Below are 14,847 nucleotides of genomic sequence, written 5' to 3'. Positions count from 1 at the left end.
CAATCGTAAGTCACTGTTTTCTTCTTTTGTTTATTTGTTTATGGACTCTGTAATTGGGTGCTGTGGATCCCATGTGGCGCCACATAAAGGATAATAATAATAATAATAATAATAATAATAATAATAAAAATATTATATCTTAGTAAACACTCTTCAGTGAATAACAAACAATGAAGAACTACACATGAGGTAGTAGGTAAAATAACATTTAATTTAATTGTTCCCATATTTCACATTTAATGTATAATAAAATAGTTAGAAGTGGAACCATAAACAAATACATTAGGAAAATAGAAGGATATGGAACAGTACAACTTTATCATGAAAAGATGATCTGAACTGCAAATAAGTAAAAACAGTTCTATAAGTGTTACAAAGTACACATCATACTGTATATCAAGTACACTTATTTGTGGTAATATAAGTGGGTCATAAGAAAGCCAGTGAGTGACATGGAATGTCAGGATAATATACCTACAGTATGGGATTTACCAATACATTCTGAAATATATTCACTAAGTAGTAAGTAATGTACAGTAGCAGTAGTAAAAAAACGACAAACATAAAATGTGAAATTAAGGCTAAATAAAGTAACAAGACCCTAAATCAGTGGTTCCCAAACTTTTTTGAGTCACGGCGCCCTAGAGTGTCATAATTTTTTTCACGGCACCCATAGGCCAAAAGAATCTTATTGACAAATTCAGACAAAAATATAAAATTAAGTAAATTGTGTTTATATGTCATCCTTAGGATCAGTTATGTGGTGAGGGTCAGGATTCACTTCCGTTTGTCCACATAGTTTATGATTGTCAGCCACCAGCACCGGTTTTGTCTATTACATTGTCCATAACTAATTTGAATTGGTCCTGGCCCACCAACCCAGGGCACCCGCAAGTACCCCGAGGCACCCCAGGGTGCCATGGCACACAGTTTGAGAACCACTGCCCTAAATAATTTTGATATTATAGGATGCTAAATACATAAAGAATTATAGTAATCGATAACTACTAATCACCATTCGGGAAAAATAAACATTGTTAATTACAGATATCCAGTGCTAAAACATGAGTCCTACCTAAAGGCCTAAAGAAGTAAATGTTTATAACGTATCTTACATTTCCTTATATTGCTGTAAGCTTCCTTTTTTTTATTTCAACTGTATTTGTTTAGTATTATGTCATTTATGCAAACCATACTAATCCCATCTCAATGTTCTTTGTTACAAAAAAGGTAATTTTATTGTGTCATTCAAATGATAAGATAAGATTATGTTCTGGATATACTATAGCACTGCTTAAAAGTAATATACTATGTATTATAATAAATGTTTTATGTGAAATACAAGTAAAAGGCCTACATGTTTATGTAGGAAAGTCCAACTAATTAAAAAGGCATGACGTAATGTATCCCCAATATGTTTCAGTTAAGCAATAAAAGGTATATATTAATAAACAATACACAATATATTTTATCTCGTCCGTACGATTTTAAGATCTTGCACTTAAATGATCCATTTCTCTGAAATAAAAAAATATTGATAAATTGTATCAATTATCAGTATATAAATACACAATGTATGTAGCAGCAATAAATAAGGTGCTATCACCCAAAAAATGAAAAAGTACAAAATAACATCCGCAAAACTACAGGGTTTATGTATTTCAGCATTTACTATGACCAGATATAAAAACACTTAAATAACAGAACAAACTATACACAAACAAAATATTTCTGACAATGCAGCACTGTTGAAGTAGAAGTAAAAAAAAAAAAGATAATATTAATAAATACAGAATGAAAAATGTTCAATTCAGTAGAGCCATTTTTTTTAAGTCTTAAATGTACATTTAGTGGGAAATGTAATAGCGTCTGATTTGTTAAAATCAACGGATTACTGACGGATATACTGTATAGAATCAAACTTGCCATTTTCAAACACAACTCTTTGAAACCCCAATTTTTTAAAAAAATTGCTGGATGTAATAAGCCCTGAGTTAACAATTTACCAAAAGCATGCCAGAAATACGCTAAAATATAGATGTCCCCTGGTCAGGGAGATTGATCTGATTGCATGCATCTTTAAGGGGCATACACACGAGAAGATAAAAATGGACAATATGCACGATAAAGATATTATCGTGCATATCGTCCGATGTGTATGCATGATAACGATAACGATGCGCGCTCCCGTGGGTTGTTATTGTTTATATTTATCAACTGAACATGTAGTCCAATTTAGGCTATATCTTTCATGACTGCATGGAGTGACGTCACTGAATGATATTGATCACTATATCTTTCAGTGTATATGCACTTTATCTTTCATTCTGAAGCTGGGTTCATTTCAAGGGAAATCTTTATCTTTATTGAGACAAAATCTTCTCGTATGTATGCCCCTTTAGCTATCTGTGTGGGCAGAATATTATAAAGAACCACATTAAACTTAATTAATTAATACTCAATTAATGTCCCACAAAATAATATATTAATGTGCCTTAATTATTTAAATAATGTATTATTGCTGCAATAATACATTTTTTATTTATGGAGACAATAACATTTTTAAGTTAACTGGAGCCATATTAATTAACTAATCTTACTCAATCTAACTTAAATGAAGAATCTATTCTGGAACTTGTAGTGCCATAAGTTTGTAATATAATTGGTTCCCCACTAGTTAATTTATATAGCCCCAAATAGCACAAAAATATTATTGTCCACATAAATTAGAATGTTATTTTTAAACATGTCACTCAATAATACCCCTTTCACACCGCACAAATAACCCGGGTCGACACGGGTCAGCGTGCGGTGTGAAAGGGGTATTATTGAGTGAACCCGGGAATAAAGCAGTGTTATACCCGGGTTGAATACTAGGTCAGTGGCTGCGTAAACGAGCTCCCGGGTCGATGCGTCCTGGGACCCGTTTACTACAGCAGGGAGAGGCGGCGCGGAGATGATCTCATCTCGCAGCGCCGCCTCCGCCCCCCGCTGCTATGGCAACCCGCCTGGCATATTGCCGTGTCGGGGAAGCCTGCAGCAGCTGCCAATGCCACCTGGGAATGACCCGTTTCCAATTCCCAGGTGGAATCCGGCATTGGCAGTGTGAAAGGGGTATTATAAATGTAAATGTAAATAATTATACCCCAACAATATATTTCTGTTTTTTGGGATTCTTAATTATAAACTACTCCAAATAGGTATGTTTAGTATGGCTTTTTTATGATGTTCTGCCTAGGCAGATAGCTCAAAATGCATGTAGTTGGAGTAATCACTCCGGCAAGAGCCATTTTCTAGCGAGTTGTCCTTTCAAACCTGCTGCAAAGTGCTGGAAAAGACTGTCAAGATTATCATTTAGCTTCAAACTAACTGGATATTAAATCTGGTGTTTTTGAGCCCAAGGTCTGCTTTATTAGTCCATCATTTGTTTAGCAAAGAAGAGTTAACCAGTTTGGTGCTCCATACTAGCACTGAAAAGGGAAGACAGCAAGAATACTACGTATGCCTTGAGAGGGTGTGGGTTAACAGATAGACAGTGTAAGGGTCTACAGTCAATAGGTAGACACCATATGGTTGACAGGTACAAAAAGTCGACAGGGTCGAAATGTCAAAATGAAAAGGTCGACAGGCATAAAAGGTTGACATGAAAATTGTTGACACAAAACATGTCGACACACGTTTATTTTTATTTTTGGGTGTTATTTTGTATGTTTAACCATATATGACCCAAATTAGTAGAAAAGCGTCCGCTCGCCATAAGGTTGCTAAAGGTAATAGTTAGTGTCATTATAAAAACATAAAAACACCCCAAAAAATATGTGTCAAACTTCCATGTGCTGACCTTTTGTACTACTTTTTACATGTTGACCTTGTTGACCTATTGACTGTTGACCATATGGTGTTGACCTGTTGACTGTTGGCATAATGCCGTCGACCTACTGACTGTAGAACTTTTCACTGTCTATCTGTCATCCACCTTCCCCCTGAGAAAGGAATCAGGTTACTCTGAAACGTGTTAGCTGAGGGCTGTACTGTAAATGGGGGACAGTGATGTTGCAGCTTCAGTTGGAGGATATTCTCTGTTTGTTATTATAGAGCACCTATACCATTCAATTTCAATGGATGCTACTAAGCAGTGTAACCCTTAGGGGTCAGTTTAATCACCTGCTAGTCAGTGCGACTATACGCCGCACTAATGGTTCCTACGGATTTACCGATTTTTGTCTGCAGCCCCATAAGTCACCTTGAAATGGTTCAGGGACAATCTATCATGAGCACATGCATCCACTATTATAATTACTGTACACTGTGCTTTACTAGAAGGTAATAATTATGAATATACAAGTTTGCAACTTACCTCTTGCAGAAAAATAGCAAGGCTCACAATGGATAGTCTGCTTATAGATCCACATACTGTCTCCAGCTTTTAGATTTCCCAAAGGATCAGAACACGCTTCACACTACAGAAAATGTGAAAAAGAAAATTAACAAATTTTAAGTGTTTCTGGGCACTGATTCATATAATCAAAGACCTACTGATATTGTACATTAGACCGAAACAGGAGCATGCATAAATATCTGACGCAGTACCATTCCGAGCCTTACTGACAGCCTGCACCAGCCATGAGATAACAGGAGTTCTTTCCCCCAGGCAACACTCTAAGAGGCAGCAGATGGTACTTCACATCAGCACTGCGTAGCCCTGCTATATTCCATACAATTAGTGTTGTTAACAGCTACTTAGTGTCCTCCTAATAGGGAGGGTCTGTATAAGCCAGACTTATATGCTTTGTATACAAGAAGAAATATGCTAATGTTGTGTGTATATTTTTAATTCAGAAATTCTGCATCCTCCCCTATTTGTTCTGTACTCTCTCCATATATTACTGACTTTCTTCTCTTTGGAACTTTCTGTGTAATGCACTTCAGATAAACGTTTTTATACCTGCAGTGATGTTATCTTCTTTTGGACAAGATCGTCCTACACATCCATAACTAATAGTAAGAGAATCACTTGCAAGGATGTGGTGTCCACACCAGGGGCGTTTCTACAGAGGATGGGGCCCGTGTGCAACTCTGGGTGGGCCCCCTCCTCTGTATGGCGCTGTAGAGTCCGGCATTGTGCCGGAGTCTACTGCGCATGCGCAGGTCTCCGGAAACATGGTGCCCGCCATGATCCGGTGACCAATTTGGCTACCGCGCATGCGCGGTGGCCATTTTTGGTGGCGATTTCCATTGCGATTGCAGGTGCCGGCACTGGACTCCGGAAAGGTAAGTGTTAAAATGGGTGCAATGGGTGCAGTGTGGGCCCCCCCTGGACCCAGGGTCCCGTGTGCACCGCACCCAATGCACCCATTATAGAAACGCCAATGGTCCTCACTATGTTTGTGTGGGTTTTCTTTGGATTTCCCCTCACAATCCAGCAACTGTGTTAATTGGCTTCTGACTAAGGGGGTCATTCTGACCCAATCGCACGCTGCAGTTTATAGCAGCAGGCATTGCCGGACCGTTGGGGGGCGGGCTGCGGCGGCTGCGTGACGTCACACGCAGCCGCTGCAACCCGGGCAGTGAAGAGGTTCTCCCGACCAGCCGCAGCTCATAGCACAGCTACGATCAACTCGGAATGACCCCCTAAATTGTAAAGGAATTGTGTCTGGGGCAGAGGGCTGTAGATGACCTGAGCTACTGTACCTGTCCAAAAGCCCAATATCATTGATAGATATATTTCTATGTAAAGTCTGGGTGGGTAAATTTAATAAGAATCGTGTTTGTCCAAGATTGCATTCTTGTGCGAGTTTATCCTGTTTTTGAGATGTACTAAAGGCAAACATGGGTATATAAACATGACCTGAATAGAAATGGACGGCCAAACACACAGAAGTCAACAGACCATCGAACCAACTCACAAACACTTTCCATAGACAAGAATACAACTCATGGATTTACTAAGAATTGTGTTTCAAAACACGAAGCAAACTTGGACCTGCACCCCTGGGCGGTAGGTGCGAGGTTGGTTTTGTAAAAATAGATTGTGCAACTTCTCAGACAGGTCTATTGGTTTGGAATCACAATTCAATGACACACAATTCTGAAAAACTTGCACGTAACACAGCAATTTGCCTTGTACAAATATCTATACATTAATTACATCACTCTTTAGCTATATATTATATTTACCGTGTGTATATATATATATATATATATATATATATATATATATAAAAATTTGGATTGCACCTCCAGTGTGTAGAATTTAATAAACTACAAAAAGGCTCCTGTCAATTTTTACCGTTTCTGCTATGGGTGCTCCTCAGGTAACACCAAGAACCATGGATTAATATTTAGATTAGCTGTAGGCTGCATAAACCTGAGGCCATATAAGAGCCCAATTTTTTGTGATTGGTTGTCTATGACTATGCAGTTGCTAGGTAGTTGTTGGTTTCTGTTGGAATTTTCCTATAGGATTGTTGGGCTGTCAGTCAAGGTTTTAGGGGGCGTGGGTTTAGGCCAGTATACAATCCCAGTCATGTGCCTCAGACTTCCTCTTGCCATTTTGGAATGGCCCAGGAAGGCTGAGTAATTGACTGGTTTTGCTATAGTGTCTTTGTTGGTTTTTATTGTCTTATTTCTTGTATTATTATTTGATCTGTCTGCCCTCCTCCCCTCTCCTCCTGCTCCCCTTTGCAGTGCCCTGTTATTGTAGCTCCTTCCCCCCTCTGGCATGCCGCGTCCCTGCAGGTCCGCTCCCCCCTCCCGTCGCCTATTACAGACTGCGGGTGCCCAGCGCTCGCGGAGCACGGCCTCCCCTGCCTCGGTCCCCGCGTCTGATGGGTTGCGGCGGGGTCGGCCCGCTGCGGCTTGCACTGCTGGCACTGCTGCTCGTCCGGCCAGCGGGCGTGCTGTCCCGGCCGCGATGGGTAGTGGCTCTTCTGGGCCGTGGGAGTCGTCCCAGGTGGCCAGTGGTTTACAGGCGGATCCCTCACCCGGCGTGACGGCGTCCGGCGCGTCCCCCGTCTCCTCCCCGTTTGCGGCACCGGGCAGCGGCACTGGCGCCCATGTGGTGCCTGGCGTCCTGGATCGGGCTGCTGGGGGGAGGGGGGTTACAGCTGCAGGGGGATAATGAGTCAATGGGGCAACAGGTGTTTCCTGTGCCCCAGGTTTTGTTGTCTCGGGCTGGTGCTGATGTGCTCCACCATGCGCGGAAACCCTTTTTGCCGGCATTTCCAGTTATGAGTGGGGATAGTGGGGCGGGTGCCCGTGGTTTTGGGGGTGTTTTTGCGCAGGGGGGTGCCGGGACGCAGGCCCCACAAGCGGCTATTGTGCTGGGGTCCCCGGCTGGGGTGCTCTCTGCGGGGTCTCTCCTGCATGACCCTCGTTCCCCCGCTGGGTCTTTACGCCATGCGTTTTCCCCTTTTGTCGGGCTACATGCACCACCTGCTGGTCCGGTTGGAATGGTGCAGATGGTGGCGACGCAGTCGTCCATTGCTGCAGCGTTCCACCTGCCTGGCCCTCCTCAGTCATTTGCGACATCCGGTGGGTTGGCCGGGGATCAGTTTTTCCCTGGTGGACACCCCTGGCCCGTTGCGCAGGCGTTTCCAGCATCCTCCTTGGCGCCTTACCCAGGTCTCCCGGTTTCCACCTCCCCACAATTTTCGCCGTATTTCTCGAGTTCGGCCACTGGGGTCCAGCCCACATGGTCAGTCAGCGGCCCTCGGGTTGCGTTTCCCCCCCCCAGCTTTTGCAGGCTCGTATCTTGGGTCTTCTCCCGCTGCTATGGCCCCGTATGCCCAATTTTGGCATCCATCCCCCGCTCCTGCTCAGTTCCCTCCCGTTTCATCTGTGTTTCCATGGTCGGCTGGGTATCTTCCCCCGCCCGCGTGGCTCCCTGCCTACACCATCGGAGGCGCGCCTTTGGTCGGGTCGGCCCTTCCCCCGATGAATCTTCCTCCTCCTCGGGGTGCCCCCCTCGCCGCTGCCCACTGGCCCCCCTCCATCTAGCGATGGCGCTTTGCCCCCTCTCCCGCCTGTCCCTCCCGTTTCTGTTGATGCGTGGGTTTCTCCTGCGCCTGTTGTCCCTTCTGTTTCCTCCTCTCAGGTGCTGGCGAGTCCGGGGGCATCGGTGACTTCATCACGGAGGGGTCGGAGGTCGAGGAGAACTGCGACTGCGGCGCCGACAGCAGACGCTCCGTAACGGCCGTTGGTGGGTGAAGCGACTGACGCCATTTCGGGTCCTTTGGGCGCTGGTGAGCATGCTGTTCCTTCTCCCTGTTCTTCTAGCACTTCTTCTACCTCTTCCAGTAGTGTTTCTTCTGGTTCTCCTCAGCGCCCGCGTGCTCATTGCGCGGCAAGTGGCTAAGGAATCTAGGAAGGTGTCGGTGCCAGCGGCTTCGGTTCCCTCCGATCGCCCTCGTTTTACTGAGATGGTTCATTGCGCCAATACGCACGTTACCCGGGGGGTTCGCAAGAGGATGAGGGAGATAATTAGGAAAGGGAAGTACGTAGACATTTTCACCCTTACGGATGACATGCGGCAGGATTTTGACGCAGCCAAGAAAACGGGGGGCATTGGAGAGAATGCTTTCTGTAATTTCCATCAGTGGTTGCGGGGTTTCTTAGTTTTTACGGCTTGTTACACCGAATCGCAGCCTGCGGAGTATCCCAACATGGTTAAGTATCTGTTTCTTGTACATGACATGTATTTGAAATCCAAGGGCTACACTTGGCGGGATTACGACGAGAAATTCCGCCGTAATCAGGATGGCAACGTAATTTTGCCTTCGGGTTTCAAAGATGTGGAGGTGTGGTTGGAGGTCACCCAGCAGGTTAGGCCCCCCGGGGAGGTCCCGGGTAAGAAGCCCCTTGCAGTCGGCACTTCTGGTTCTCGCTCATTGGTGAAGGGCTGGTGTTTTGCTTACAATGAGGGTAAGTGCTCCAGGGGCATTAACTGCCGTTTTCATCACTCATGCAAAGTGTGTGGGGCCGGTCATCTGTCCTAGGACTGCTCCACGGCAGAAGGCGGTAAACCCCCTGCTTCGGCCGAGGCCGCTGGAAGTAGTAAGTAAAGCTCATTCCCCTGTTCGGGTTCCCGAGCTGCGGTGCTGGATCAGTTTGTACCCCGACAGGTCGGCCGCGCGGTTCCTCTTGGAGGGTTTTAGTCAGGGTTTCCGCCTGCCCATTTTGGATTCCGTGCATGTGGTGGCGCGTCAGAATTTGAAATCAGCTCGCGAATTCATGCATGAGGTCCGGCGGAAGGTGGACGCGGAGATCAGCTTGGGGCGCATGTGTGGGCCCTATGCCGTTCCCCCTCTTCCCGCCTTGTGCATCTCCTCCATGGGGGTGGTGCCCAAGAAGGACCCGGGTAAGTTCCGCCTTATACAGCATCTGTCGCATCCTCATGGTGGTTCGGTTAATGACTCCATTCCCGAGGCCGTGTGCAGAGTGCGTTATAAGTCTTTTGATGAGGCTCTGCGCCTGGTTCGGGACTGTGGTCCGGGTGCCCTATTAGCAAAATTAGACGTGGAGTCGGCTTTTCGTCTCCTTCCCCTGCACCCAGATTCCCTACGGTTTCTGGGTTTTAAATTGGGTGCTGAGTTTTATATGGATAGGTGTCTTCCTATGGGCTGTTTGGTCTCCTGTGTCTATTTTGAGAGATTTAGCACTTTTTTGCATTGGTGCATCCAGGCCGCCTCCGGTCACCCCGGGGTTGCTCACTACCTGGACGATTTTCTCTTCATGGGTCCAGGAGGCAGTTCGGTTTGCGGTGATATTTTGTCGGTTGCCAGGTCCTTGTTTGAGGGTTTGGGGGTTCCCGTTGCGCCAGAGAAATGCGAGGGCCCCACTAGTTGTCTAAGCTATCTGGGGATTGAGATAGACACTGTGGCGGGTTGCTGTCACCTCCCTGCGGATAAAGTGCGGAAGCTTCTGGGTTTGATTGACGACTGCTTGGGGAAGCGCAAGGTGCGGCTTAAACAGGTGCAGTCATTGCTTGGCTCCTTCAATTTTGCATGCAAAATTATTCCCATGGGTAGGATTTTTTGACGGAAACTTGAACGGGCTACTGCGGGGACGGTCAGGCAGCATCACACAGTGTATCTCTCCCGCGAGAGGGTTTGGTCTTCCTTCCTGGTGTCTTTCAACAGGGAGATTTTGTGGCCTCCTCCTCGTTGTTCCAACCGGTGCCTCCAGCTGTTCGTAAGATACCTCGGGCAGTTGTGGCTTTGGGGCCTTTTTGCCGGTTCCTGGTGCGCAGCTGCTTGACCGTCTTCTTGGGTCTCACAGGGTTTCACTAGGAGCTTCCTGTTGCTGGAATTGTTCCCTATCGTTGTTGCCCTGGAATTATGGGCCTGCAAGTTTTCTAATCGGGACATATCATTCCGTTGCGACAACTTGGGAGTGGTGCACGCTATCAATAATCAGCGTTCTTCTTCTCCCCAGGCTTTGCGACTGTTGCGTCACCTGGAGCTTGTCTGCTTGCGGTGCAGTATTAATTTCAGGGCCCATCATGTTCCCGGAATCGACAATGGGATTGCGGATGCTTTGTCTCGGTTTCAGTTTGATAAGTTCCGTGAGTTGGTTCCGGGAGCGGCGACGGAGGGTTTACCATGCCCGCCTTCTGTCTGGCAGATTGACGAGTCAGGTTAACTGCTCTGGCCAGGTATGCGTTAGCTCCTTCCACACTTAGGGCGTATGATGCGGCCTGGTGTGATTGGTCGGCATTTCACAGTAGGTACGGTATGTCAGGTGAGTCCCCGGTAGACGTTCTGATGGCTTTTGTTTGGGAGCATTATCCAGGGGGTAGGTTCAAAGCGGCCATGTCTTCTGCCCTTGCGGGCATTTCCTTTCATTCTAGGCTCTGTGGGCTGTCGGACCCCACCGGGTCTTTTGTCCTTTCCAAAGCGCTTAAGGGATGGGCTAGGGTGCGCCCCGCGACTGCGGATTCCCGTAGGCAGGTTACATTGCAGCTTTTGGCAGAGTGGCAGGGTGTGCTGCCTCAGGTCGCGGACTCGGAGTTCGAGGTGGCCCTTTTTAGATTTGCTTTTGCTTTGGCTTTCTTTGGTGCTTTTAGGGTAAGCGAGTTGGTGGCAAGCAGCAAGTCATCCTGGGATTCTGGTATGCTTTTCTGTAATGTGCGCATACAAGATGGCCTGTTACTCTGTAGGATTGTGCGGTCCAAGACAGATCAAACAAGTCGGGGTCGCTGGGTGTCCTTGGAGGCCCATGAGGATGTGGGTGTCTGCCCGCTGCGCCTGACACTGGAGTATTTCCGGTTGAGGTCTCAGGGGGGGTGACCAGTTGCTGGTGCATGCGCACGCTAGTCCTCTTACTAAGTTCCAGTTTGCTTCAGTATTTAAGAGATGTTTGGGGGCTTTGGGTTTGCGCTGTGCGGATTTCGGTACCCATTCCTTTCGGATCAGGGCGGCTACCCATGCGGCAGCTACGGGCTCCTCCCCGGCGGCTATTCAGGAGCTGGGCCGTTGGAGGTCTACCTCTTATAGATCTTATGTTCGTTTGGATAAGGTTTAGGCGCGCCTGTTGCGCTAACTCAAAAACTTGGTTTACCCGTCGGTTTTTGAACGAGTAGCGGTCAGAAATCGAGGGTGTGAAGTGAATTTTAAAATTTTCCTCCGAGGGGGCCTAATTTCAATTGGCACTACACTAAGGTCCACGGAAGGTTTTTTGAGTTTTCTCCTTCACTTGGGTTTTTTCTGTTTTTTGCCAGTTTATTTCTATGAAATGTATTTCAGTGTACTGATGTTAGGGTGTTCTTCTTTTGCAGCCGTCAATGATTTTGGAGAACAAGTGTGGCTGGTTGGCCACTCTTACATTTTTGGGGGCGGCAAGACATCCCATGGCGCGTAGGTCGGCTGATGTTTTTGGTACCAGGGTGTTTCGATGGTTAGGTGTCCATGGTTTGCGATGGGGGGATTTGTTTTCCACCGTGAGCGTAGTTGGGGTCGCCCTGGCTGTATTGTCCTGCATTTGGGCGTTAATGATATGGGTTGAGTTAAAGGCATCGACCTTATTTTGTCCATTAAGGCTGATTTGGTGGCGATACGTTGTCACTGGCCGGGAGTCCGGATTGTGTGGTCAGAGATAGTCCTGCTTTTTCATTGGAGGGGGGTGGTGCGTTTCTTAGCTATTGAGAAGGCCCGCAAGAAGGTTAATTCGGCGGTTTTGTTGTTTTTTACGGCTTTAGGTGGTGTGGTTGTATCCTTTGCTTGTGCTGCGTAATCGGCAGTTCTACAAGGAGGATGGGGTTCATCTTTCTCCGGCTGGGGTTCAGGTTTTCCAAGATGGTGTTTTTGGTCCTTTCCGTTAGGGGTCTTTTGGTTTTTCTTTGTTTGGATGGCAGTGGCGGTTTGTTAAACCTTTGTGGCGGGAAGTCGCTACCAACCAGCAGTCAGATAGGCATAAGTGGTCATTGTGGGGCACCCTCTTTAGAAAGACGGCAAGTGTGTCCTTACCTTGTGGGTGGACATTTAGACGTTCCCCTGCGGTAACAGAATGTTTGCCAGAGATAAGAGTGGTGAGGCCGGCACAATGCGGGTTATGCAGGTAGGAGGCGGTGTTTGTGGTTTAGTCCCCTCTTCAGTTTTGGTTTTCAATCTAAGTGACTGGGCTGGTGTCTGGTAGCGACTCTTCCTTTGCCATCCTCCAATATAAAATCAATTCCAATTCCAATTACAGTTTAAAGAACAGGTCAGCGATCAATAAATATCGTCTGACCTTTAACTACAGCTAACCGTGTCCGTGTCGTTATTTTATTGTGTCGTTATTTTAGTGGTAAGCTAGCTTAAAGAAGAAGTGTTTATGTTAATCGCAATAAAATTATGGGTGCCTTAATTACATTAAGATGTCTCAAATTAACAGCACTATAGATTTACAAAATTTTTAACTTTTTTATATTTTTAATTATGAGTGAAGTCGTCTAGTGTTTCCCCTCCCGGGCTGGGCGGTCGGCGGCCGCCCATACACACTGAGCGATATGAGCGTTCATAACGCTCAGTGACGTCACACAGCGGCCGGCCGTGCATGCAGCTCCTGGACGAAATTCCAGATAGAGCATGCATGCACTGCCGACAGCGAGGATCGTTGCCGCCCCGCAGAGCCACGCATTGATCATCGCTAGTGGCATACACACTTGCCGAGAAAATTAGCGACGTCGCTCAGGAAGGGGGAAAATGAGCGATGTTGCCCATTTTCTCGGCAAGTGTGTATGCTCCTTCAGAAAGTGCTATGTTACTCTGTCCAGAAAATGTATGTGTCTTTTGAATTATTATTAATAATATTAATAATAACAATAACAACAATAATAACAATATTAACAAAAAGTAATAAATACAGATAAAGTCTCATCCACTATTTTGTATGTCAACACCCAGAAACTCCGTGGACACAGACGTTACAAAATATTGGTGTTAATTGTCTGAAACCCATTGATGCCAGATATTGTAAATAATGTAATTAGCAGTGGCATACCTAATGTATTCCTCAGTGCACAACCATTATCCATTATCCATCCCCCAATGTGCTACACAGTGCTTTCCCTATTCAGTGCCTCCAAGCACTCACCTCCCGTGGCTGCCTTGATTCCTTCCATCTCTGTGTTCAGCATGCACTGTCTATACAGATCAGAGCGACTCCCGAGCACCCTCACCGGTGTCGCGGAAGTGATGAGTCACACGAGGATGAGGGGACATTGGAGCCGATTTGTGCTGTATGCACTGTGGATACCGAACACAGAGCTGTGGCAGGCTCTCATTACACTCTTCTGAGTTCTGAGTGGGCATGGTGTCAACGTCATGACATGATGCCGTGGCCGCTCAAAACTGTGGGAGAGACTCCCACCATTGTGGACTCTGCAAGTCATTATGAGAGAATCTGAGATGGTCTGTGACAGAGACTTAAAAAAAAATTATTAAAGATTTTGGGAGGGAATAAAATGGCAGTCATAGGAAATCGAGCACACATGGAAGAGCAAACCTCATATATACTAGGGATGTGCACTTGAAATTTTTCGGGTTTTGTGTTTTGGTTTTGGGTTCGGTTCCGCGGCCGTGTTTTGGGTTCGACCGCGTTTTGGCAAAACCTCACCGAATTTTTTTTGTCGGATTCGGATGTGTTTTGGATTCGGGTGTTTTTTTCAAAAAACCCTAAAAAACAGCTTAAATCATAGAATTTGGGGGTCATTTTGATCCCAAAGTATTATTAACCTCAAAAACCATAATTTCCACTCATTTTCAGTCTATTCTGAATACCTCACACCTCACAATATTATTTTTAGTCCTAAAATTTGCACCGAGGTCGCTGGATGACTAAGCTAAGCGACCCTAGTGGCCGACACAAACACCTGGCCCATCTAGGAGTGGCACTGCAGTGTCACGCAGGATGGCCCTTCCAAAAAACACTCCCCAAACAGCACATGACGCAAAGAAAAAAAGAGGCGCAATGAGGTAGCTGTGTGAGTAAGCTAAGCGACCCTAGTGGCCGACACAAACACCTGGCCCATCTAGGAGTGGCACTGCAGTGTCACGCAGGATGGCCCTTCCAAAAAACACTGCCCAAACAGCACATGACGCAAAGAAGAAAAAAAGAGGCGCAATGAGGTAGCTGTGTGAGTAAGATAAGCGACCCTAGTGGCCGACACAAACACCTGGCCCATCTAGGAGTGGCACTGCAGTGTCACGCAGGATTGCCCTTCCAAAAAACACTCCCCAAACAGCACATGACGCAAAGAAGAAAAAAAGAGGCGCAATGAGGTAGCTGTGTGAGTAAGCTAAGCGACCCTAGTGGCCGACACAAACACCTGGCCCATCTAGGAGTGGCACTGCAGTGTCACGCAGGATG

The 14,847-nt window shown here is 46.3% G+C and overlaps 1 protein-coding gene across 4 annotated transcripts in view; it reads right to left on the bottom strand.

Moving 5' to 3' along the window:
- Positions 1–212: 212 nt before the first annotated feature.
- The window catches only part of SCEL (sciellin), a 118,559-nt gene continuing 103,924 nt past the window's right edge, over positions 213–14,847 (bottom strand). For all 4 annotated transcript variants that reach the window (XM_063952984.1, XM_063952986.1, XM_063952985.1 and 1 more), the window contains 2 exons: positions 4,358–4,460; positions 213–1,518 (listed from right to left, as the gene is read on the bottom strand). In XM_063952984.1, coding sequence (XP_063809054.1) covers positions 1,502–1,518; positions 4,358–4,460 — 120 coding nt within the window. In that variant the 3' untranslated portion in view covers positions 213–1,501. The remainder of the gene's footprint in view (positions 1,519–4,357; positions 4,461–14,847) is intronic.

The sequence above is a fragment of the Pseudophryne corroboree genome, chromosome 2, assembly GCF_028390025.1.
Source record: "Pseudophryne corroboree isolate aPseCor3 chromosome 2, aPseCor3.hap2, whole genome shotgun sequence".
Taxonomy (NCBI): Eukaryota; Metazoa; Chordata; class Amphibia; order Anura; family Myobatrachidae; genus Pseudophryne; species Pseudophryne corroboree.
Note: the sequence above shows the minus strand (reverse complement) of the source record. Positions and strands in the feature narration are given on the sequence as shown.